Raw genomic sequence first — 25,188 nt, forward strand, 5'->3', positions numbered from 1 at the left:
GTTTGTATACAAACAGTGTCGCACCCAACACACTTTAGAACGCACTTTTCGGGACCAAAACAGTTTTTGGTAAATGAAATATTTATTCCCTGATCGCTACCAATTAAAACAGGTCATTACAACCATTAAAAAAAGCTTGAACGCCAATATTTCACCATTTTAAAAAAACAATAACTATCTTTAAAAAGGAGCCACATGAAATCCTCTGCTGAAGATTGAAGACCCATCTCTTCAGGCTACATCTTAACTGTCCCTCCTAAAGACCTCTTCATCCCTACTACCATCCGTACAAGTCTCTCTATTTATTATTTATTTATTTTATTTACAGTACAGTAATTCTTCCTTCTAGCATTGTGACTGCCAATAGCCCCTGGTCCTAGCATATGATGACTGATGGATAGATGATTCACTTAGACAAATGCATTTGTTGTAAGTCGCTTTGGATAAAGGCGTCTGCTAAATGCCATAAATGTAAATATCCAGCTCCCCTTGTGGCCATGAGTTGAAATTACAATGAGTAAAGCCATTGGTGCTAGCTGGCTTCCATCACAAAAAAAGATGAATGTCAGCATAAAAGATGATTTAATTCTAAATACTTTAAAATGCTGAGAAAAAAACACTATTATACAGGGTAACCAACTTATAAAGGCCATTCTTGACTGTATAACATCATTCTTCTCCATTTGTCGTAATATGACGAAGGCTTCAATGTGACGGATTCTGTGATCCAGAAAAATTTTAAAAGAATCTCCAATATTCAAATTTTAACATTTGTCCATGTCATGATAGGGGACCATTTTCAGTGCCAAATGGGATAACTACTGGATGTAATTAAATTATTTAAAGTAAAACATTTTGTTATTAAACAAGGAGCATGCATATATATAAATAATTTTAAAAAAAAGTGCTCCAAAATATACATTTCAAATTAGTCTTACAGGGCACGTCAATTTTGCCTCTTTCATTTGCCACAGAGTTTTGATTTGCACATTTTCTGTATTGAGCGACAATTTAACAACAGAGTGGTGAGCCACCTGGGTGATCCAGAGTTAAAGCTACATTTTGTCAAAGTTAGCTCGCTTTGTAGTTCACCCCTCTGGTGCTTTGTCTTTAGTGTCTGACTTAATGTGTTTCTCTGGGGTTTGGTCAACAATGAGTACCTCAGTCTTGGTTTAACTGAAGGAAGTACAGTACATGCATTGAAAGCCATAATAAATTATTCAACTGTATCAGTTAATCATGGCATGAATGTCCATCAAAAATAACAAATAACAATAATTGTTTATCTATTAACAATACCTAGACAGAAACTCACTAAAATAACTATAAATACTCATGTTATCAGCACAGTACGGTATCTTCATCTTGCCTGGCACACCGGTAGGAAGCATACACCATGGGCATTTTGTTAATTGTGAGAGTTATATATATATATATATATTTATAAAAAAATAAAATAAAAAAAAAAGCTTATCCATGGGTTGAAAAAAATAAGTTAACATTGGCAGTTGGTCAGCATCAGAACATCAGTTGAAAATAATTGTTTCAAATATTGCTTATTCAAGTCAATACAATGTTGAGCCCAATACTGATTTAACATGAATTTCCTAACCAAATGTATACCCAAGCTAAAAGTTTGATGTGTTATAATTATCCCGTATTTTACTTATGAGCAATCAATATGATTGCATCTTTTGCAATCAGGATCACATTTTTAGCAGCCGCAGCGTTTTCTGCGTAGTTGTGGGTTATAATTATGTTCCATTTCATACTCTGGATTTCTTAATCAAAGTTTGATCGAAACATGACTATTAGTTATTTATGTTACTTGCCTATTACCAAAATGTATACTAGATTTCACTGACTCAAGATGCTGTTTTATACATATTTTATTAAAAAGATTAAACACATTATATAATAAGCCCCAATTTAGTTTTGCCAAGAAACATGGATAATATACCTCCATTAGGCTCACAAATGTTAAGAACTTTTAAGAACTTCAGCATAGCATGAAGTTAAAAACAAACTAGAATGAAATTTGTTTTAAATTATAATATTTATTTAAACATGAGTAATAACAGCTGAAAGCTACAAAAACCATTTTCTTCTTAGAATGTTCAACTCTTACGAAATGCCTTTACAACCTCAAGGAAAGTATTTCCCCAACCGTCTAATGTACAATCTGAACTTCAATATTCCTCGTGTTGCAGCAGTGGACCAGTGGCATTGTGGGGAGAACACCACACAAGTGTATATTCCATTATAGTGCATGGCCAAAATGCTCATATAGCTTATGTCAATGTTAAGTAAAGCATTTGTTACATTTATGCAATTACATTTTATTTTCTACTTTGGTTAGGAATCAGCTGAAGGTTGTGTTACAATGTTGGATTATGGCAATGCTGACTCAGAAAATTTTTCAACAAACAATGTAGCAATATTGGATGTTGACCATCAAATGACTGCACAGTAAAATCTGGAATACCATGTAGTTTTATGGCTAAGTTTAATTTAAACGCTGTCGCCCGGCTATTTCTCAACATCTCTATGGTTGGCACGAGACAGCGAATCAACATTCTTTTCATACGTTTGTACACCGTTTGGAATTAGACATAGCTGCACCATACCATAATACAGATACAAGACACAACCAAAAAACTATGTTAAAACAATGTCAGCTTTTCAAAAATGCCCATCGGGTATTTTTTGGGGGTCTATCCATTTGATCTGTTTTACTAACACTAATTTCTTTGCTTTACCATATCAACTTAGTCAAAAGATTTCATATTCTAATTGAACGGGGAATGTAACCTCTGCACTCCGGAGCTGGCGCGCTCCACTGGCCGTCCTTGGTACAGTAAATGTCCCTCTCTCCAATCAGCTTTCCCACACGGCAACGGTAGCGAATCACACTGCTGTAGACGTATGGTGGCTCAGGGGCACCAATTCTCTCTCCATTTACTACCTCACGGGGCTCATCACACTGCACAACTGTAGACCACAAACACATCATTCCACATGATCCAGAAAACAATGACAACTTTGTATAATGGCAATTAAAAGCAACATTACTGTAAATTATCTGCATGGACCTGGACCCTAAAACAGACGTGACGATATCTCACCTTCACAGACAGGGACTCGGCCGTCCCAGCCCCCATTCATACAGTTTCTGGTTCCCTGCCCAACTAGTTGATACCTGGTGGCAAAATGGGTACAAAATAACAATAAACAAAAAGGCACTTCAGGGTGATGAAGTAACGCAAGCAGACAAGATACCTTTATTTCCATATTACAACAATTAGGCTGAGAATAAGCCAGAGTAAACCCCTGTGGGCAGCATAGTAGAAGGAGGATAGAGCTCACCCTTCGTTACACTTGGCTGTGGCTGAATCTCCAAAGTCTGATCCCGTGTAGATGAACTGGCCATTATTAACCTGTCCAGCTGATCCACATGATTTGCCTTTGAAGGAGACACTCATTATTTTAAAGGTCATCCACACAGGTCATCAGTCTGCTGCCATGTTGACTAGCACATAACGTTATGCTTCGATATACTGTACTCATACAATAATAGTATTATGTAGCAACATCTGAACACAACGTTATAAAGGTATTCATATAGTGACGTTACATGTCACTTTTGTTTCTTACGTTCACATTGCAGTCGCAATGGCAACCACGACCCTTGGTTACAGGTCCTGAAAGGACTGCCTCCCACTCTGACATATCCCAAGGCACATACATATCTGACGCGGGAGCCAGAAGGAAAGGACGTCTGTGATCTATGGCTGTCTGCAAGATGGGCATTGGACAGGTAGGGTGGCTCTCCACAGTCACCTACAGGAAAGGGAACAGGTTATTCTGAGAACAGATAGGATATCACATCTAATAAAATTGATTTGTATAGCTTTCAATAAACTAATGTTGAATTCCAAATAGTCGCCAGGCCCCTACTCCCTTGGCAATGCTGCAGATCTGACATGACTGGAGGAAGCAATATGGTGAAAGCACCAGCAAGCCTGTGAGAAGGCAGGGTGAAGCAATTAACATTTCATTTTACCATCAAACTAATGGTTTCAGAGCCACAGGGCCCTGTAATTCTGATCTCTGGATTCTTTGTTGCTTTCCAGGATCAGATCTGTCACATTATTAGTAGTACAGGTGGAACATTCTGATCCAGATTAAAAGTTTAGAAACACTGGGTCCAGGAGTCAGTCTGGAATTCAGCATATAACCCAAGAAACCAGATGTTTGTCTGGTGAATGTTCTGAACCTTACCACCAGGGGGCGTACACTCAGGAAGCCGGGGCAGCCATTGGCCGTCGGGGCCACAGGTGACTTGCGGCGATCCAGTTAGGAGGAAGCTCTCTGAGCAGGTGAAGGTCACAGTGTCTCTGACACGGTACACTGAGACATCCCCACTTGTCTTCACACCATTGGTCACTGACGGAGCAGGGCAGGTGATCCCTCCCTCTGTATTAAGACAGCATATTCATGACCTTCCATCGAAAATAACATTTAACCTAGATGCCTCATTAAAACATTCTTAAAATACTAATGTCATCTGCGCATTACTTATATGATGGTATCTTTCACTTACCTGGCACACAGGTAGGAATCTCTTCCATCCATTTTCCAGACATTGAACAGGTTACCTTGTCAGGCCCTCTTAGCTGGTATCCTTCGAGACAGGATATTGTTATCACTGACGCAGCTCTCACGTGTCGGCTGGATAGCTTACCATTTGGTACATTTAGAGGTGGGCACTTGGTAACTGGAAATGATGATTTAACAAAGCTCATTAATACCCCATGGAAAGTTCATTGAATTACTCACACACTTCAACACACTTCTTAGGGTTTCATTTCATATGAGAAATACAGTATTGACCCATGTTGTTTTCACCCATCAAGTCATTTTAGATCTGTGGTGATAAAGGAAAGGGAAGGAGGCTCATGGATAGATTTGGAGATAAACACGGTTTCAGTCATTTGTGGGTCCCTGTAGTTTGCAGCTATACTGGGATTGATTACCTTGGTCACAATCACATACATTTGTCTTTGAGTTTATTTTCAATCATGTCTGTATACTTACATGTGCACGTTGGAAAGACTGGAGTCCAAGTTCCCTCCGGTGAGCATGTAACCATATTTGATCCAGTCAAACTATAACGGTCATTACAGGAAAAAAACAGCTGATCTCCCAGTCTGTAAACTGACTTCAATCCATTGGTCACTCCATGTTTCAGTTCCCTGGGAGTTTTGCATGTTCCTTCCATCCTTGCTGTGCCTCCTGTGGAAAATGAACAAGTTACACATTTCACACTGAAACTGATTGCTCTTTACATTCATAATGAGGGGTATCCATCTACCTCAGACCTCATTAACCTGCCTCAACACCACATTAAAAACAGCAGACAACTATTCCTCCACGGCTCCATACCTCAGTTTGTTTACTGGATATTATCACAGTTGTCATGACTGTACAATGAGAAACTGAACATCCAAGGCCAGATGTCTACAACAGGCTCATAGTGTCAGGAATCATGCCAAAACTTGTCTTAATTATAAATACAGACAACGCTAACCACAGGGTATGCTTCTGTAGCATTCCATACAGTACTGCCATGTAGTGCAGATTGAGGAGGCATATAATGTGACCTTCTGACTCAGAGGGTTGGACTGAATCTTGAGCCAAGAGCTAACAGAATATGGAATAGTCACAAATGGAGGAACGGAGAATGTGTAGGGTTTTTCAACAGTAAAGCAGCATTTCATATAAACCTCCACCTGTCCTCCCAAGAGGAACACTCAACATGAGGTATTCAGCCAGAATACCTATCCAAGAGCATTAAGATGAAATCATTGATCATGCTCGACAATGGACCAAAAAAAAGACATTTTAGAATGAGTCTTACATACTTTCACAAGAGGGACGACTTTCACTCCAGCCAGTGGCCTTGCATATTATGTACTGCATCCCTTTCACTGTATATCTGTTGATATAGAGCAAATTAAATCAAGTTCAGATAAGGAGATAAGGATTTATCTTCAAGTAGACTTCCTCAGCTTGAACAGACACTTACCCCTCATTGCACTCTGCAAAAGCCCTGTCCCCAACTGCAGCAGAGCCCTCATATTTAAAGCGCCCATTGGGCAGATCACCAGCATTTCCACAAGTCTTCTCTAAGGAAAGGAGAGGACAAGACCAGATGAGCTAAACATGGCTGAAATCCAGGGTGAGGGTGTTGCAATCTCAGAACTAAGACCCACAGAGACCTCCTACTTCAGTTGAAAAAACAGGAATGGGTGGGGATATGGGACACAGAGTGTTCTGTGGTGTTTCAGTATATTCGGATCACGGGAGGCCCACAAGTAAACATTCCATGGCCATTCTCTCCTAGCAACCACCAGAGGTCTCCCCTATTCAACTCCTCCACACTAATCACTTCATTTGGGGCAGTCTGTCCTAACACGGTGGCATTTAATCGAATACACCATTAGAACAATAATGAAATACGAAGTTAAAACGGTGGTTAAAATGACTTACTTTCACAAATCATTGTTAGTGGTGTCCATTGTCCATCCTTACACAGGATGTATGTTTTACCGATGCGGTCGTAGTCGGGGGCACAAACATAGTGGACTTTAAATCCATCGCCGTACTTTGGTTTCAAGGATCTCTTGTCGATTGTGGAAAAATCGGAGGACGGCGGGGCACCACAGTCCGCTGAGGCTTGAGCTGTTGAAACAAGTGACTGTTTGTCTTCAGATGTGCTCAGCACAAACAGCTACCGCTATGTGTCCACTTCAGCAAGTGAATAGGCTATACAACACCATCATTTTGAGCGTAAAAAATACAGTTCAAATCTACATTTAACTTAAATAAATCTCACCTGAGGCTTGCATGGCAAACGATAAGAGGGGCACGATAGTCCATCCTAGATTCACCATTTCGCTAGTCCGTGTTGAAGTCAAAGTTAATATCAGGACAACTTCGCCGGCAGACCTACCTAATCAGAAAATGTGACTGCTTTAAACTGGCCAGTGAAGTGCGACGCACTTTATAGCGGTGAAAAGGGGGCGTATTTTACGTCAGCCACAGGAGATAATTGGCAACCTAACAAATCAGTATTAACGCTACCGTGTGTTACGAAAGTCCATGTGTAACAACCCGCAGAACGTTAGCTAAATGGAAGGGATGAGCCATTTTTGGGCACAGGCGTCAGCGTTATGATTGAGCAAAAATGAATCAGCGCGGTAACTAATTACTGTTATCAATTGAGGCTATTATGATTGGCATGTGATCCAAATTAGCCCTTTACACAACATATGAACAAATAGGATATGCACTGCTGAGATGGAAGCAGGCTCTGTTATTTTATTTATTTTTAAAACACATTTTACAGACACAGTCATATTTTGTTTTGTTTTGTCTACAGGCTCATGAAGCAGGTCACGGGTAACCTTGCCTGTACAATAGACCTAACAATTGCACCGCCAGTCTGTCCCAGAGCAACACTCCCATCTGACTGACAACGATAATGAAGTAGTGTAGTAGATCCTACTGACTTAAAAGGGGAAGTTTACCCAAAATCCATGTTCATCTGTATTTCTGGTCAATTATTTTGTGAATGTGTCAATTGTTGAATAATGAAACAATAAATCCACTGGATTACAGGGTACAATTCTGCTTTAAAGTTGTCACAAGAATGTCACAGCACTTTGTGAATGTGTGTGGGAGGGTTTGCCGCACCCATTTAAGTGACACAGTGTTTCCCAAACTGGTGAAACTGGCACCCAACCCACCTCTCATTGTCAAAACAGTAGGATCATTGAGCTTTAAATATTATTGAACTTATAAAACAGTCTTTATGAACAGTGACTCAATAGGCTTGCATAGGCATCTATTAAGGGTCGCAGCACATGACACCAGAGTATAGGGGGGGACAGGGGTTGATATTTTAAGGGAAAGATGCTGCTCAATTGTATCTATGCTCTTTACTATTCTCCCATAAAGCCTATGGACCCCTTTCTTCTGTATTTTTTGAAAATATCTCTTCTGTTTTGTCCCATATTTTATCTGCATGGGAACAAAACAGAGTGTTTTGTGTCAGCATTTGATTGTTCATGGACAGATAATGGATGCTGACAAAACGACATGTTCCTATTTTACTCTAAACAAAAATGAAATCATAAACATGCAAACTGATTTTTTTTACATGCATAGTCACACTATTAATTATCAGCATGGTACTTACATGGTTTAGACAGAAGGTAGCTGTGGCATTACAACCCTGTAATCCAGCGGATTTGTTGTTTTCATTATTCAATAGTTGACACATTGTGACACAATAAAGAGCCTTGTTAGGTCTTGTGCCACAGAGACAGTAAGAAGGGTGTAGAACAGTGGAATGCATGACACTATAATGTGGTGTGGCACAGAGCAGCTTCTGACATGATCAATTAAGACACAGTTATGTCTCTTTAGATGTATTTGTTAAATGATTGTAATCTGGTTGGAACTTTTCAAACGTGTTCAATGTAAAAAAAATATATAATAATAATAATAATTATATATATATATATATATTAAATTAATATTCAAAAATTAGTATTCATTATATTCAGGCAGGCATTGTAAGAACACTGACTAAGCTACCTACGTATATACGAAGCCTACCAACAACAACTAGGCTTCTGTTTCTATGACGACAAACCGTTTCGAAATAAAGTGTAAGACTACTAATCCTGTGCGTCCTGTCAAGTGTCGTAAGACACATCTCATAGTAGTCATCGCCTGTGTCACAGGCAGGTCTGACCCCTATCAAGGCAATATGTACAGTATGTATTGAACAAACCTCCGCCGTAAATTGAAGACCCATCTCTTCTCATCTTAACGGTCCCTCCTAAAGACCTCTTTACCCCCACTACCCCCCTGTACAAGTTTCTCTCCTGTTAAAAAATAAAAAAGTATTTTTTCCTTCTTCTAGCATTGCGACTGCCTATGGCCACTGGTTGATTACTGATTACTGATGGATAGATGATTCACTTACTTAAACTAATGTATTTGTTGTAAGTCGCTTTGGATAAAGGCGTCTGCTAAATGCCATAAATGTAAATGTAAATGTAAACGAAGCAAACTCAATTCTATTTCTATCTGAATGTTCTGTGAGCTCCCCTGTACAGACACCAGGTCTGCCCTGGCCCTAGGGAAGGACAGGCAGCTGTACTGTACCTAAACAGGAAGACACCTCCCAATGAGCTCAATTCCTCTGGTCATGGTCTTATAATAATGCCAGACAAAATACAAGTCAATTCAAGCTGTCATCATCTCATCAGAAATAATTCAAGAAGACTACTTGTCTGATTTCACATTACTTATTGAAGCATTTACAGAGTCACCTGATTAGTATTACAGTGATTTAAAACAAACAAACAAACATCACAGTGTTTAGCAGGGAGGGAAAGAAATAAAGTGTGAAAATATAGACAACAATTTTCAAAAGATACGACTTCAGCTCGATTGAAACTATTCAATATATTAGTTTATGTTGTCACATGTTGCTTAACTAAAAATGTTACTAAACAAATGCACACAGGCACTTATGTAACAGAAGTAATATCTACCTGTCATCATGGAAGTAATACAGACACATGTGTGGACACAGTCAGTCAATGTATCGGTCCTTCTTCATTGTTAGATATAACAAGAGTGGAATAATGCAGATAAGTCCGGAAAAGATAAATAATTGGTGAATCAATTGTCTAACTATGAATATGCAATAGCCGATGGCATAGAACAACAATTGTAAGTACAGTCCAGTATGTCTGTGCTGGTAAGGTAATCCTTGAGGCATTCATATGTTGTCATTAGAGTGGAGGACAGAGAGTACAAACACACAGATACCTTGGAGGCGAGACAATAACTGGCTAAGTGCATTACAGTAACATCAGGATGAAATAGATTTTTACAGTTTTAAAAGGTAAAATGTGACGCGCTCTGTTAAATATGCTCAATTGTGTTATTCGACTAACTGACACCATGAACACCTGTCCTGAGCATCAATTCTACATTCTCAGTATTATTCAGTGTCCACGGGCAGGTGCACCTTCAATCCAGAGTAGAACCTGTCCCATGCTGGATGATCATGGTCTGTCAGCATTAGGTTTGGGCGATATTACATTTTTCCTATTGACAATATTACCTTAGAAAATACCAAGATATACAATTATATTGTTAATTGCTGAGGTATCGAGGAGACATGCCTGCATGAGCACTGTGGTCCTCTGTAGCTCAGTTGGTAGAGGATGGCGATAACAACGCTTAGGTTGTGGGTTCGATTCCCGCTGGGACCATATATACTGAAGAATGTATGCACTCACTGCAATGTAAGTCGCTTTGGATAAAAGCGTCAGCTAAATGGCGTATATTATGAGCAAAAATGTCTGAACTGCCGTGCACAAATAGTCTTCACCGCTAAATGAGAACAACATCCATATATGCTTCAAATATCACGATATGCTCACAACCCCAGTCAGCATTGAACCTAATTAGCATAAAGAAAAAAGCTATGGGAATGTTCAAACAGGCTGATATCCATTTCTGATATAATTTAGGTTTTGAACATTGAGTTTAGCAGTTTTTTTTTGTTTTTTTTTTACAAAATCACTCAATAATGTAAAAATCACTAAATTAGTCTAAAACCTACTACGCCAAATGTACTTTCAATTATGTCCTCTATTCAACATCAGAACATTCACATTGTGTTCACAGTAAATTCAACGTTGATTGCTGTACAAAGGCATGTTCATCTAAAAACTAATGTCTCTCCCTCAATCTCTCCATCTAACAGATGACATTTCAAATCTAACAGATACAGAACTAATAACTAGCCACTGAAATGGCCATATTCAACATTAAGCAGCTGAGTAATACTACTAATAATAATACATTTATTTATAGAGCACATTTTCGTACAGAGACTGCAGCTCAAAGTGCTATACATAAAAATCAAGTAAAAAAGAAACAGTAACACAATAGAAGAAAAATTGGAAAATAATAAATAAACAGCTGTGGCCTATACGTTAAAAAGACACAAAACAATGGTAATAGTTTGTATCTTTTTAACAGTAGGTGTGGTCCCTACTGTATCCTGCTGCTTGACAATCTAATTGGTAAGGCTAGCATGGAGTTGACGTTGTCCTTCGCATTCAGCAATGACCTCCACTGGGGGGGAGGGAGGGAGGGAGGGAGGGAAGGAGGGGTGAAGGGACCAGAGGGCCCATCTCTCCCGCTCCTCTTCCTCATCTCACCTGCTCTTCAACTGCGGACACAATCATCTGAGTCTCCTGGCATGAAGTTCAGAGACTCCTGTAGGACGCAGGAAAGGAGACAGGCGGGGGGGGGGGGGGGGGGGGGCGACGACACAGAATGTTATGTCACCTACAAAGATGAGCCAAAGTCATCCCTGGGTTTGTTTTGACTGGCCATGGATGCTCTTGAGCTCAGACAGAGGAGGGTGAGGTCATACAACTCAGACTACACCGTTCTTTTTTTTTTTTTCTTTTTTTAAATCATGACATTTTATAACATAATGGAAACACCATTGGAATTGATCTATTTTGGAACTAAACTTGCAGAAACATTATTAGACGAAAACAAATTTATTTCACTCAAAGGCTAAAATGTCTGTACTTCACAGACGGGACATAAGAGTACCAGACCAAGTGAGTGATGAGCCAAGTGAGAAGGACAACGGTAGGCGGTGACCCGTAGAAGTTGGGGGGTGATTTGGAGGGAGACAGACAGCATTCATTTGGAGAGGCCACCCACCTGGCTTTGTGAGAGCTCTGCCCCCTCAGGTAACTGCATGTCTGGCAGGGAGGGGGCCAGGGGCCGGCGAGGCTGGAGGTGGTTTCCGGCGCTGTACAGGCGCGGCCGCTTCACCTGGTCGTGACTCGACAGGGGGGTGAAACTGTTCCGTCGGAGGAATGTCGTCGGCACCTTGTCTGTATGCGCTTTATCCTGGTTAGAGAGATAAGGAGCATTGGAATACACGGAGGAAAGCAAGAAGAGTGTGTGTGTGTGTGTGTGTGTGTGTGTAAAACAATAGTATGTGGTAATTCTTGAGAAAACATTAGGGCAGGAGTAAACAAGACGAGATTTACGGGCACTACTGCGGTTAGTCTCGTATTCAGACATGTTATTCAGACATTTAGCAGCAGAATGTTTTGGAAAAGTCTCTGTGGTCATGGTGTGTTTGACACCCACTCAGCCGAGGACATCTGGTTATCATGCTGGGGCACCGACTGTGGTGTGTCCAGACCAGCATGACACTGTCCTGTACAACCCAGCCAAAGAGATAGGGACTACAGTAAATAGGACATCACCACAAAGAATAGCCCCTTTATATGGTTCTCTGGACATTTATTTTCAGAGCAATTTTTCATATTCTTTTGTTTAAAAGCATTCTCTGCTGAGTGGCCCATTAGATACGTTTTGCTGTTTGAAGTTGGGATATGGCCCTTCTTTGATCTGAAGTCATAAAACCACACTTCCTCAGGTCAGCAACTTTTTTACTTAGTATGCAAGGTTATGCACTCTGCGCCACAAAAGGCTAACTGATCCCAGAGGGGAAGGATCTCGGGTCAGTGGTCACAACCTCTACAGATGGATTGGCACCAAAGTGTGATCAGGGTGGCTGGACAAGGGGGCTGTGGGGGCGTTCTACAGAACTGGGGCCAGTTGCATAAACTTAGTTAAGCCTGACTAACTTAAACTGTCCTTCTGTTGGATTGAGATATGGTAAGGAGAGAAACTCACTAATGGCCTGTCCCTGTGTGTGTTCACCGCCTCCACTTTCAGATCAAACATGTCCACTTTACAACCTGGGGGAGAGAGAGAGAGAGTGGAGGGAGCACACACATAACAACAGTCAATGTTGACCTGAGAGAACGGGACGGAGGACGCACAGAATAACAGTCATTATCAGAGAGAGAGTGAGAAAGAGAGAGAGAGAGAGAGAATGTATGTGCACATGTGAGTGTGAGAGAGGGGGGTGTAAGTTTGAGACAGAGAAAGAGAGAGCATGTGAAAGGGGGGTGTATGTATGGGAGAGAGGGGGAGAGAGAGAGAGAGAGATTGTGTCTGAGGCAGTTCATGCTGGGTGAACATGTCCTACCATAAGCCACTGGTGTAAGCTTTAGGACCGTGTGGAGGGGACACTTCAAGTAGGGCAGGTCATCTGTAATGACAGAATTACCAACAACACGTGAGACTCCAGGACACGCGTGATGTCCTGACATCATATCCAGATTACTCACTCTCCACTGCATCAGATTAGAAACAAGTTCCCATTTTCAGGGATTTAATTAGATATCCGATATTATTCAATACTACAATACGCAGTTTCACTACTGTTTTTATAGCGCTGACATCTGGCATGCTGGGAGCGTCAGTCTGGGGAGCCCAGTCACTGTGTGGGCTGTGGCTGAACTGCAGACTGTGGCTTTAGCCTATTTAATGCTCCCGGCACAAACCACTTCCGCTTTAACAGAGTTACCCTCAAAGGTGTGTTTTTGCATGTGTTTGTGTTTAGTGAGAAGTGTATAATAAGATTATTATTATTATTATTTATTTTTTAAAAACATCAGGCAAAGTATAACAATATCCTATACACTCACTGAGCACTTTTATTAGGAACAGTATAGTAATACTGGGTAGGGCCTCCCTTTGCTCTGAAAACAGCCTCAATTCTTCGTGGGATTGATTGACTTTTTCTTTGTGACGTGGTGCATTATCATGCTGGAAGTAGCCATTAGAAGATGGGTAAATTGTGGCCATGAAGGGATGTACATGGTCAGCAACAACACAAATAGGCTGTGGCATTCAAGCGATGATTGATTGGTATTAACAGGCCCAAAGTGTGCCAAGAAAACATTCCCTACACCATTACACCACCTCCACCATGAGAAGGTGTACAGGTGCTCCTAATAAAGTGTTCAGTGAGTGTATATGGAACTTGAAATTCATTGATTTGACAGTTGATATTATGAGTATACTATGATTAACAACAAATGAGTGAACACAAAAATAATTACATGAATGTTTACATTCATTCAACATGATACAACATATCAGCTTGTCCGTCTGCCCATAATACAGGCTCAGGTCTCATCTCAAGTGACATTAATATTTCACCAAGTTCGTTATGGTAAGTAGATTTTAACCTAATCTTGAGAAAGCCTGTTGATTTTCTCAATTCACAAGAATAATAGAATAACATGTACGGGAATGGAACATACTGGAAGGCAAAGGCACACGATCACAGTTCACAAGGTGAGCAGACGGAAGAAGAGACAGGGGAGAAGGGGACAGACTCGTTCTTTTAATTTCACCCTACAATCACATGTACGGAGGAGCATTTCTATCAGCATACTGGAAAAAAACTCACTCGCTTGCTTGACTGAATATTTGAGTCCATGCCGAACTTAATTTCCACCCCTGAACGTGTCATGTTATCAAATCAAGTATCTAATTCAGCTAACAGACCTATTCGCTGACCTGTCATGATTTGAATTCCTTGAAGAGGTCAGGATGACTATCAGGTAGATGCTTTGCTAAATTCAAGGTGTTATCTTCCTGGGACTGCATGGCCTTGAAACATATTTTGCAAACAGTCATCATTTGCTCTACTGTATACCTGTAGACAAAGGAATGGCAGACTTCACTTCTGGCATCCTTTCTATCAACAAGCTATCATTTGCGTCTGCCCTCCTTCTCTGTCCTGTCTTGTCAATGCTGTGTGTGTGATTGTTTATCCTTGTCTTCTTCAGCAGAGGACACAGTCACCCCGTGAGCATGTCAACAAATGGCATGTGATATTCCATTAAGACCAAAGGAAATACAGCGTCAGGCAGCTCACGAGAAAAGGGTTAGAAAGAAATTCAAGAATAGAACCGTTTTTTTTTTTTTTTTTTTCAATTTGAGTGCTGTGGCATTTTGGAGGGCGGCTCTGTCAAATGTCTGGTTTTCCACTACTTCTGCATGCACCAGAGCCCTAACGCTGCCCAGATGCATCTCACTGGGGCTCCTTTGCCCCTGGCTCATTCTTGACTACTACTGTATGCCCTCACATGGTCCTGCTGGGCGCCAGAGAACATGATGAACGTGTCATGTTATTGAATCATGTATCTAATTTATCTAACAGACATATTCGCTGACCTGTCGTGTTTTTAATTCCTTGAAGAGGTCGGGATGACTATCAGATAGATGCTTTGCTAACATCTAAGACGTGTTGCCTCCCTTGGACTGCAAGGCCTTGAAACATGCTGCTCCACACATTACAAAGTAATGCCAGATTTTACTTCTGGCGTCCTTTCATCTTTCCTCTTCCGCCCCTTTCTCGTCAACACTTTGTGATTGTTTACCGTCATCTTTCCCAGCGGAACGCACGTCACCTGCGAGCCAAATGACCTGATATTACGCTCAGCTCAAAAGGAAATACGGCGTCAGGCACTTCATGGAAAAGAACCAGTTCCAAAGGTTCTGTTTTTCAAAGCAGGGTATCGCTTTTCGGTTTTACTGTTTGTAATTGCAAGTGACTCGCTATGCACATGTTTGTTTGTGTGTGTGTGTGTGTGTGTGTGTGTGTGTGTGTTTTTGAATATGCGTGTGTGTGTGTGTGTGTGTGTGTGTGTGAATATGCGTCTGTGTGTGTGTTTGTGAATGCATGTGTGTGTGTTTGTCAATATATGTGTGTGTGTGTGTGTGTGTGTGTACACTGTGAGTGAGTGTGTTAGTATACAGTACGTGAGGGTGTTTGTACCTGCACTCTTGTCCAGAAAATAGGCCAGCAGGCAGCGCATGACGGCCTGGTGACAGATGACCAGCACGTTGCCCTGCCTCTCCAGCTCCATGATGACCGGCTCTAACCGCTGCACCAGGTCCTGGTAGGACTACGGAGAGAGGAGGGGGACACACTGAGCCTAACACTCCAAACAAGGCGGGGCTGGATCTAGAAAGGATGTAGAAATGTGGATTTAGAAAGAAAAGGACTTACCTCTCCACCTGGGTAGCGGTAGTGGTACTTGTCCTGGTCCCTCAAGGCAAACTCCTCAGGGTATGTTTCTTCAATCATCTCATAAGTCATCTCCTCACATACTCCCTGGGGGAAAAAAAGAAGCATTTATCAACGGCAACGCCTGTTTTATTACAGTATTAACACTGTAACGCCTGCATGTTTTCCTCGCCGTTTTGTGGGGGTGCAGGACAAACCGCGTCTATCTCATTGAGGATCTTCCACTGCTCGTAGGGCAAGCCCAGCTCCTCAGCTGTCTGGATGGTCCGCCTCAGCTGGCTGGTCCACACCTTCAGGTCTGGGAGACCATGCTCCTCCACAAAGCCCATCAGGGCTCCAGCAAACTAACATGGAGGGAGAGGAGAGGAGAGGAGAGGAGAGGAGAGGAGGCAGAGGAAGTTTACCAGTGGATGAGAGAGAGGGCGTGGCTAAGTCCCGATAGCCACACTAGTTTACCACTAAAGACTGCAGTTGTGTACTGGCCAAGCGTTCTAAACAGTAGGTCACTGTGGACATTGGAACACAGCCCATGAGTGTGTTTGTGTGGGAGATGGAAACACTGTACACTCAAATAAAGGGTCTGTATTTGACAGAACAATATATAGTATATTGAGAGATAGCACAGTAGTTATTTCTGTCTTCTAATAGATTACAACTTAACTCACTAACTGCCAAAGAGTTCCGGAACACTCACCACCTAGAGTGTTCCAAGTGTTTTATGTGGTGTTTACCTCGCAACAATACATTGACTGGCTACAAAATAGAGCATCATCATTTATGCATTTTTGGTGAATAAAGTCACCCTTGGCGCTCTAGAATGTCGACAGTTTGGGTGACTTTATTCACCCTTGGCACTGAATGAGTTATAGGCGTAGGAAGAACTCTTAAAGTACCTGTTTCCCTGGGGGCGCTGAAGTGGCGCAGCACACTAAGGCGCATGCCATGTAATCGATGCATGTCATCCCTCCTCTCTCTCACCCATCCTTCCTGTCACTCTCTACTGTCTCTCTCCAATAAAGCAGAAATGCCCTAAAAACATATATATATATATATTTTTTAAAAAGTACCTGTTTCCCTCGCACAGACAGTTCAGCGTCGCCCCCGATGCGGCCCTCCACGTTATGGTCACTCTCACCATGCCGGCACAGGTAGATGGAGTGAGAATGCACGTGGATGTTCATGAGGTAGTAGACAATCTTGCTCTGGATGTAGTCCTGCACCCTGTTGACCAGGAAACGGCGGCCCACGTTGATGACCTGGATGAAGGACAGGTCCCTGGGGTCAGAGGTCAAAGTCAGGGGAGAACAGAGCTTAGTCAGTGATCTTGATGGCATCTTGATTGTATAAATACAAAGTTAATGAGGCTTGTAATAATGTTTAAGACAATGCTTCTCAGCTGTAAAGTAAGAGATCTACAGTACCAGTCAAAAGTTTGGACACAAACTTGCCAAGAGTGTGCAAAGCTGTCATCAAAGCAAAAGATGGCTACTTTTGACTGGTACTGTTTGCTGGGATGAGAAACTTTGAATAGGAGTTTAAAGACTTTTATATGAACTTAAGCTGCTTTTTATTTTTAGCAAGAGAGTCCAAGCCGTGGGTGTAATTTGACACTATGCAGACAAAGCAGTGGGGGCTGGAGGTCAACCAAAAGATGTAAATGTTGGGCTTAGCTAGCTCCACTTTAACGAGTTAAAGTTTTTTTTTACATTTTTTACGAGTGTTAAACAAACCAGAATGTGTTTTATATTTTAGATTCTTCAAAGTAGCCACCTTTTGCTTTGATGACAGCTTTGCACACTCTTGGCAAGTTTGTGTCTAAACTTTTGACTGGTACTGTAACTTAGAAGGTATGCCATGTCGTTAGCTTTGAGGAAAACAACTTTATTTTCTTTGGTTGTTTGAGTTGTGCCTGTCAACTTCTCATGAACTTGCATATTGCTCTCGCCTTGGTGCTCACTGAATGGCTCCCACTCATGGATACAACCAATATTCATTGGCCTGTTTGGCAGACAATGACTCCCATGTGTATTTTGTCACAGATTAATGGTCTTTGTTTTAGTCATTCATTCTAGCTCATCCTTTTTTAATAACATTTTAGCTATTTTTATTATTTGCCTTACGTAAGTCTTAACTGCCCTCTCTTGTTCTTTAGCATTTACTGTTTGAACCTCCATGGCTGTAATACATTTAAAATCCTACTTCGTTTCTCTGTTGCCTTGTTTTCTCTCTCAGATTGTACTTATCTTTCCTGTAAATCACATCTGTGGATGAAATGTTCTGTATAAATGAAGTTTGTTTTGATTTTGACTGATATCTTGAGTGACTCCCACTTTACTGTAAAAACATTGGCCAGGCCTGTGAGGAGAAGCCAGGCCCCTTGTTGATCTGGACAAGGTTCAGGGGAATGCAGTTCTGTCTTTGACTCTCCCTTTTAAGAGGCGCTCTGGCTAGACAACTGTTATATTTAGCCGTCGATTAAAAATATATATATTTTCCTAGTAGTTTCATCTACTGATTCATCTAATGTGGAAATTATTTTTCACCTTGCAATTAAGGTTTAAACATTTGTAGACAACAAACCCAGAAGTGTTTATTTGACATTGAGTGGGGGAGAAAAACTAACCAAAAGAAACTACGTAGTTTCTAAAAAGAGAATGAGACAGATGTTGTCAACGTCACCAGAAATCCAGCCTTTGCTAAAAGTGTGTGGTGTGTTGTCTCCACCTACTGGATAAACTGTGGAGGTACTTCATAATCACACTACTAATTCACTACATTTTTTACATAATAGTTTAAAAGATGGCAAGACCAAATGAATGAATGATCTGAAACAGTAAACTCTCTCTCTTACTTGTCATGTTCATCAGGATCTAATGGTTTGTAAGTCACTTTATAACATTCAATTCTCTTCAGGAAGTCTTCCATGACACTCTCTCTGTCTCTCTCTGGGTAATCTGGACTTGACACCTTCACATCCTGGGAAAGAGAGAGGGAGATGCACAAGAATGTCATATGTGACAGACTACTGGCTACATACAGTACCAGTCAAGAGTTTGGACACACCTTCTCATTCAATGGTTTTTCTTTATTTTTTATTATTTTCTACATTGTAGATTAATATTGAAGACATCAAAACTATGAAGGAACACATATGGAATTATGTAGTAAACAAAAAAGTGTTAAACAAACCAGAATATGTTTTATATTTTAGATTCTTCAAAGTAGCCACCTTTTGCTTTGATGACAGCTTTGCACACTCTTGGCAACTTTGTGTCCAAACTTTTTGTATATCAACTACTAAATGTGTGGAAATCTCTTGAAGATGACCAGTGTCAGGACTGAGTTTGTGCTATCGTAATGTGGATTGCGCTTTAATGCACTAGAATATCAGGAGTACGCAGCATTGCATTTATTTACCAGAATATTAGCAGCGATGACATCTGGATCGTCACAGAATGACTCTACAAAAAACACCTGTAAAAAGAGGAAATTCAGTACAGTATCTCTCCTACAAGCATAAACATCACTGGTCCAGCATAGTTCTTCTCATCCCATTAGCATATACCAGTGGAGGCTGGTGGAGGTAGAAATCAGAGGACAGGCCTCTGATTTGTACCTCCACCTGCTTCCCCTGACATATACCTCCAGGGAACACAACTTTTGGGATCGGGATCATAATATACTGAAGGTATGTTGACGGCAGCATTAGTTGTGAGGTGACATCATACAAGAGGAAGTCCTGACCTTATAAGCGTTCTCCTTCGCAAAACTAAGGATGAGTTCTCTCCTTTCTCTGGTGGTGTTGGTGGCATCAAAGACCTGAGAGACATTTCACACAGGGACAATGCTGTCAACAGCCTAATAAATTACATCCCTTTATGTATCCAGTTTTTATCAAATATCCACCCATCCTATATGTCCATATCCTGTGTCATATCAGGGGAGGCTGGTGGAGGTAGAAATTGGAGGATGGGCTCCTTGTAATGCATGGAATGGAAGGAATAGTCCATGCTAGGAATGGTAGAAACTGTGTAATCTTGCTGAAATACAGCCTGAGCGTAGCCATCCACATCCAAGCATAATTAAATAAATAAAGATACAGTGTAAGTCGATTAAAATGTGTGAAAGACCACTTGGCAGTTTGTGTTTTGGCTACTTGTCTCTACTTGGCCGACAGCTGAAAGCCAAATAAAGAGAATATAGAGAGTAGAGAGGAGAGATGGTCTCACAGCGATCTGGCCTCCCTCCTCGTTCAGATAGGACTTGACATCCTGCAGCGCCACCAGAGCACACTGTCTGTAGGAACAGAGCTAGCAATGAAAAAGATTCACATATAATCGTATGGCTCCAAGTACTACTAAACAGAGGGGCCATGAAAAGGGAAGGCTGCCAGTTGAATCACAATTTGGGGGGAAAAAAATTATAATAAAATTTAAAAAAAAATACATGCATAGTCTAGATCCAGTAGGGTGCCTTGTAAACCACAACAGGGTTTTAATAACACATCACACCTGCCTGAGGGTGGTGGAGGGGGGGGGGGCTTCATAGAAGAAGAATTACGGTAATCTACCTCATCAAAACAAGCTTACTCATCCGCCACAGGCCCAGGGAGACTTGTATTACCGCATGATAATGTAACAGTGTGTGGGGAGAAGCACTCACTTCCTGATTTGCATGGCCTCTGCGTTGTCATGCCTGAAGAAGTCATAAGACTTGTACGCTTTCACCGCCTCTCGCCTGTAGACCCCCAGGTTGAAGACTGCAAGAGAACACAGGGCCGTTGGAAGCCTCGGGTGACGAAACACACTACACATTCTTGAACATGACCTTGAACTGAACTGTGTGAACAGGTTCTGCAGCATTGCAGTTTGCTGACATCACTTTGAATACCTTTCTATGGGACAAAAGGAGCATTGTGATTGGTGCACACGTAGGATGTTATTTACACAACAATGAACTGGGAATAAGGTTAGAATATAGTCATGTTTTGAAGGCTAGTTGTTTTTAACTCTTACATGACCTACACAAGTAAAGAAGGCATACTCCTTATCCCTAACCCAGGACAGTATTTGAGAGAAAATATTTTTTTGGGAAGTTCCATTCTATCAATGGGACACACACATGTTCGTTCACTGGAAAATTGATTTTAAACAAGAAAATGTTTCCAGGATGCAATTTCACTCCAACTTTTGTAGGAGGGTGTGGTGGTGGCCGAATTCCATCCCAAAATGTTCACCAGTGGGGCGGGTCTGGAGTCACCTTGAAGGTATAAGAACAGCAATGCCTTTATACATTTTGAATGGTCAGAGATGTGATGCCTCCCTGTACGAACCCTTGGTTGGCACTCCTATCCAGTTGAGGTAGCGTGTCAGCTTCTTGGACATGTATGTTTTCCCTCTGGCAGGAAGACCAATCATCACAATCACAGTCGGTGAGTTGGTCATGTAGGAAGCCCATGCTGTAGACACACACACATCACAACCACTTAAACAATGTTTATCTATATAATAATACTGTTTTCTAATAAGAAAAAGGCATAATAGTCTTTGAAATCAAACCACAGAACAAACATTTGAGGGTGGACACATTGTCAAAGGTTCACTAATGTAATTCCAAAGAGTTAACATTTATGTTGACATTTCTGTTTTCCATCCAGAGCTTTTCACTGGAGGTTAATGTTTCTCAAACAGCCGCTGCTTAGCAACCGGCTTTGCTCGTGCCCTGTCACCGCCTTCGCCTGGACGTCTTGTACACAAGACATACAGAAGACACACGTCATGAGTCTCCCTTCTCTTCTTCTCTTACCAACCACACACCATATTTATGTTCTTGGCCTCTATTTATGCATCTTATATATGTAACATACCTGAAGGCTTACTGCCCTTGTTCAACTGTACATATCATACTCATATTCATCTCATGTATATTCACTTATTATATTCATTTATTTATACTCACTGTAATACCTTATACTGTAATACCATACTGTAATACCACACTGTAATACCTTATACTGTAATACCTTATACTGTAATACCATGCACTGTCTACAATATCGTGTCTTTTGCACTTGTGCCACTGTCTGGTTAGATGCCAAACTGCATTTCATTGTTTCAGTATTTGTACTCACTAATGACAATAAATTTGAATGTAATCTAATCACACATATTTTCCTTCTGAGGCCTTCAAAGTCCACCCTCATTCCAATGTCAATAAAGCCATGGAATACTACTGCAAGACCAGGCTTGACTCTCACATATCTAACATTTCTAGAAAGTTGGCTCAAAGCCTAAATGGTAGGTGGGGGGGTGTGGGTGTGCTTGTATGTGTGTGTGTGTGTGTGTGTGTGTGTGTGTGTGTGTGTGTGTGCGTGCGTGTGCGTGTGCGTGCGTGTGCGTGCGTGGGGGGGAGGGGGGTGTGTGTGTGCTTGTGTCTACTATCTTGGAACCATTTCAAGTTCCCGATTACAGATTTCTCTGAGTAACTCGATTGTCAAGTTAAAGACAAACTTTTTTCACTGAGTCTTCTGATGACTGCACATCTAGCAGAACTGTGAGTTATCTGGTCCAGGTAATCTATAAATTCACTCTTCACACGCACGTCTGACACAGGTTATATGACAAGAGACGCCCAGTGTCACATTTCACAGAGTATGTTCTGCAGCTCGGTGACACATGATCACACAGGCACCTGTCCATTGTCTTTTAAAACCCAGGAAGGCATAAAATAGGACTGATTACCTGAGAAAGAATCTGCATTTCATGTTTTGTTTTTTTCATTGACAGATTCACACAGCATCTAATCAGCATAACTACAACAAGTCATGACCAACTAAGCTAAACAGGGGTTAGGAATTCAGGGGGTGATGAATGACTGACTGAATGAATGAATGGATGAATGAGTGGGTGATCTATCTGTTAATGAGTTAACGTTTCACCTCACTGGGTCCAAAGTGTAGCATGGGGCAGAAACTACTTACAGCATTTCTTCTCATTGGCTCTGAGCTCGGTCCTCTTCCCCTCTGTTGAGTTCTCCAGCGCTGCGCCTCTGTGCTGCTGGCTGGCAGCCATGATGCTACAAACTGGTCACTGTCACGGTCCTGTGTCCTGTCACGGCCGGGGTGGCCTCGCTATGCAGGCTGTGATGAAGTCAGGGGTCAGGTCACTCTAGCTGAGAGAGGTCATCCTTTCTCTGATGCGGATTCTGTGAATGATAATGTCAATCAATCAATCAAATGGTTTGGACCGAAGCTTGTTTAGCCAAGCTTGTAACACAAATAAATGAGTTCTCATCTCAAGCTGGGTGGAAACTTCATTAGTCAATCGGTATCTGCTCATTAGCTTTTAGCCAAAAGCTAAATCCATTTCAGGAGATTATCCTCAGAAGAAGTATCACATAACTAAGCAAATAGTAGTATCTAGACAGTAGACTAGATATCTTACTAGGTGTTCTAGGGATAACAGCAGAGATAACTGCAGTAGGGTCCGCTGCCTCACAAAAATTAGTTGTATATCCACATTTTCATTTCATCTTGAACACTCTTCCTCTTGTCTGATATTCTCAACAAGGTATATGTTCTACTACAATTGTAGTGAGCTACCACGATGCAACTAAATATCCACCTCAGTGTAGCTTACCTTCAGTTGAATTTACCAAAAAGACGGCAGGTGTCGACATAAATGTATGACTTTATAGCTTGTTATTTCTTCGGCTCGCTCTTGCGCTCGTCTCCATCCCTTTATATGTTGGCTCCTCCTACCCGGCGCCTGCAGGAAGAAGCTCGAGAGCTCCGGTATAATTGATATGCACCGGGTTAGAACCGATCTAGGTTCAGGTTTTCGCCCCCAAACCCCCAACTTACCCATGATGGGTCAAAACGCAAAACCGATCTCAAATCAGAATATAGCGGAAACTTCAGCCTAGGAGGAAGGACCCGAGATATATGGGAAGGACATGGCCACGTCATGACGATGCACACAGACAACGGTAATGTGTTCACCATTACGTCAACAACGCTTGATGTCGTTCCGCATAAAAGCCTGAAGGGGGCGCTCTGAGATTAGTATTCACATGGCGCGCTCCTGATGTTTAGTACTGGGGGGATGATGACGATGAGCTAGCGTAGCCTGCGCCACGCTTTGGCAATGGGTTCATCACATACGCTTATAAATTAGGTTCATGATTTAAACTCTCAACACTCACCAAATGTTCTCTCACTCTTTAATGAAATGAATATCCACACATTTAATTCGTAAATTCACAAATTATTTATTCTCTTAAAAGAAACCACCCTCACAGTGTCTAACTAGTGTAATTTAACAGATTAAACAACCCCTTACCAGAAGAATATATGTGCTTGTTTTGTAAAATGATGATCATCAACATCTGAAATTGTCATGTATCTAATTAGTTTTTGCTTGTTGTATTGTTATTAGTATTAGAATCTCTGAAAGAGGAGTTGCAGTAGATAATCATACATGACCATTCTAAAGATCTACAGGTCAGGTTCTAAATGGGATTATAAGGTGTTTCTATCCATAGAAAAAACAATATAGATGATTTAAGGGGTTCTGTTTGTGTCCCATCATGACCCTGAAGAGATTCATGGCCAATGTTATTAACAGTGTCCAGTGTCCACATAATTCAGATCTTTAAAAAAAATCCAAAAGAAATCCAAGCAAATGACAGAAGAGGTTTGCAATTGTCCAAAGTCACCATTTAAGCAAGGATCTGCCCCACGTTTCTTCTTCCAGCCATGTGTCCATTAGCTATAGCCCTTTATAACACAAGAAGTACTGGTATACACACTGTCTGAGGGTCCCTGATCAGGTTATGCTCTCTTGAAATTCATTGTGGGGAACTAAAGGGATCCAGACTCCAGATTCTAATCTGGATGCTATACACAGAGATCTCTGTATCTGACACGTTTAACACCGAATGATTGAGGATGAGGGAATCAACTCTCAGACCAAATTACCAATTCTGAATGACAAAACAATATGGACTGAATGTTGTTCCCACTCAACATAAAATCCATCTTGATTGGTACCTAGGTCTCAATGGGATCTTTATTATGTGGCTCTTCTTATATTGAGTTATGAAAA

General features: G+C 41.2%; 2 protein-coding genes across 3 annotated transcripts; both read right to left on the minus strand.

Annotated features, from left to right (window-relative positions):
- Positions 1-1,873: 1,873 nt before the first annotated feature.
- Positions 1,874-7,029, minus strand: LOC310808010 (complement receptor type 2-like). Its single transcript, XM_083674706.1, has 11 exons — positions 6,899-7,029; positions 6,553-6,744; positions 6,089-6,188; positions 5,925-5,998; positions 5,098-5,295; positions 4,604-4,777; positions 4,282-4,476; positions 3,655-3,840; positions 3,367-3,463; positions 3,126-3,199; positions 1,874-2,991 (listed from the first exon to the last, which is right to left on the minus strand). Exons 1-11 carry the CDS (start codon positions 6,954-6,956, stop codon positions 2,783-2,785), a joined length of 1,557 nt encoding a protein of 518 aa, XP_083530832.1. The 5' UTR covers positions 6,957-7,029; the 3' UTR covers positions 1,874-2,782.
- A 2,344-nt stretch (positions 7,030-9,373) lies between these two features.
- LOC310807716 (6-phosphofructo-2-kinase/fructose-2,6-bisphosphatase 2-like) lies at positions 9,374-23,825 on the minus strand. Of its 2 annotated transcripts, XM_083674287.1 has the most exons (16): positions 23,722-23,825; positions 23,064-23,287; positions 21,417-21,542; positions 20,747-20,843; positions 20,314-20,380; positions 19,829-19,903; positions 19,502-19,558; positions 18,936-19,060; positions 17,152-17,359; positions 16,282-16,428; positions 16,067-16,171; positions 15,833-15,962; positions 13,187-13,249; positions 12,829-12,893; positions 11,839-12,030; positions 9,374-11,376 (listed from the first exon to the last, which is right to left on the minus strand). In XM_083674287.1, exons 2-16 carry the CDS (start codon positions 23,152-23,154, stop codon positions 11,326-11,328), a joined length of 1,599 nt encoding a protein of 532 aa, XP_083530413.1. In that variant the 5' UTR covers positions 23,155-23,287; positions 23,722-23,825; the 3' UTR covers positions 9,374-11,325. The 2 variants fall into 2 exon arrangements, with proteins under 2 accessions (XP_083530413.1, XP_083530414.1); XM_083674288.1 differs by lacking the exons at positions 9,374-11,376; positions 11,839-12,030; positions 12,829-12,893; positions 13,187-13,249 and adding an exon at positions 14,410-15,464.
- Between the last annotated feature and the right edge of the window lie 1,363 nt (positions 23,826-25,188).

Source organism: Argentina silus (assembly GCF_951799395.1).
Source record: "Argentina silus genome assembly, chromosome: 8".
Classification (NCBI taxonomy): Eukaryota; Metazoa; Chordata; class Actinopteri; order Argentiniformes; family Argentinidae; genus Argentina; species Argentina silus.

Excerpts from the sequence above, each read along its gene's own strand:
- LOC310808010 (XM_083674706.1), bottom strand. The coding sequence starts at position 6,956 with ATGGTGAATCTAGGATGGACTATCGTGCCCCTCTTATCGTTTGCCATG. Across the intron at positions 4,477-4,603 it reads GATTCCTACCTGTGTGCCAG|AGGGAGGGATCACCTGCCCT; the intron begins GTAAGTGAAAGA and ends GTCTTAATACAG. Across the intron at positions 2,992-3,125 it reads CCGAGTCCCTGTCTGTGAAG|TTGTGCAGTGTGATGAGCCC; the intron begins GTGAGATATCGT and ends TGTGGTCTACAG.
- LOC310807716 (XM_083674287.1), bottom strand. The coding sequence starts at position 23,154 with ATGGCTGCCAGCCAGCAGCACAGAGGCGCAGCGCTGGAGAACTCAACA. Across the intron at positions 19,904-20,313 it reads AGGAGGGAGGCCAGATCGCT|GTCTTTGATGCCACCAACAC; the intron begins GTGAGACCATCT and ends AATGTCTCTCAG. Across the intron at positions 19,559-19,828 it reads CGAAGGAGAACGCTTATAAG|GTGTTTTTTGTAGAGTCATT; the intron begins GTCAGGACTTCC and ends CTCTTTTTACAG.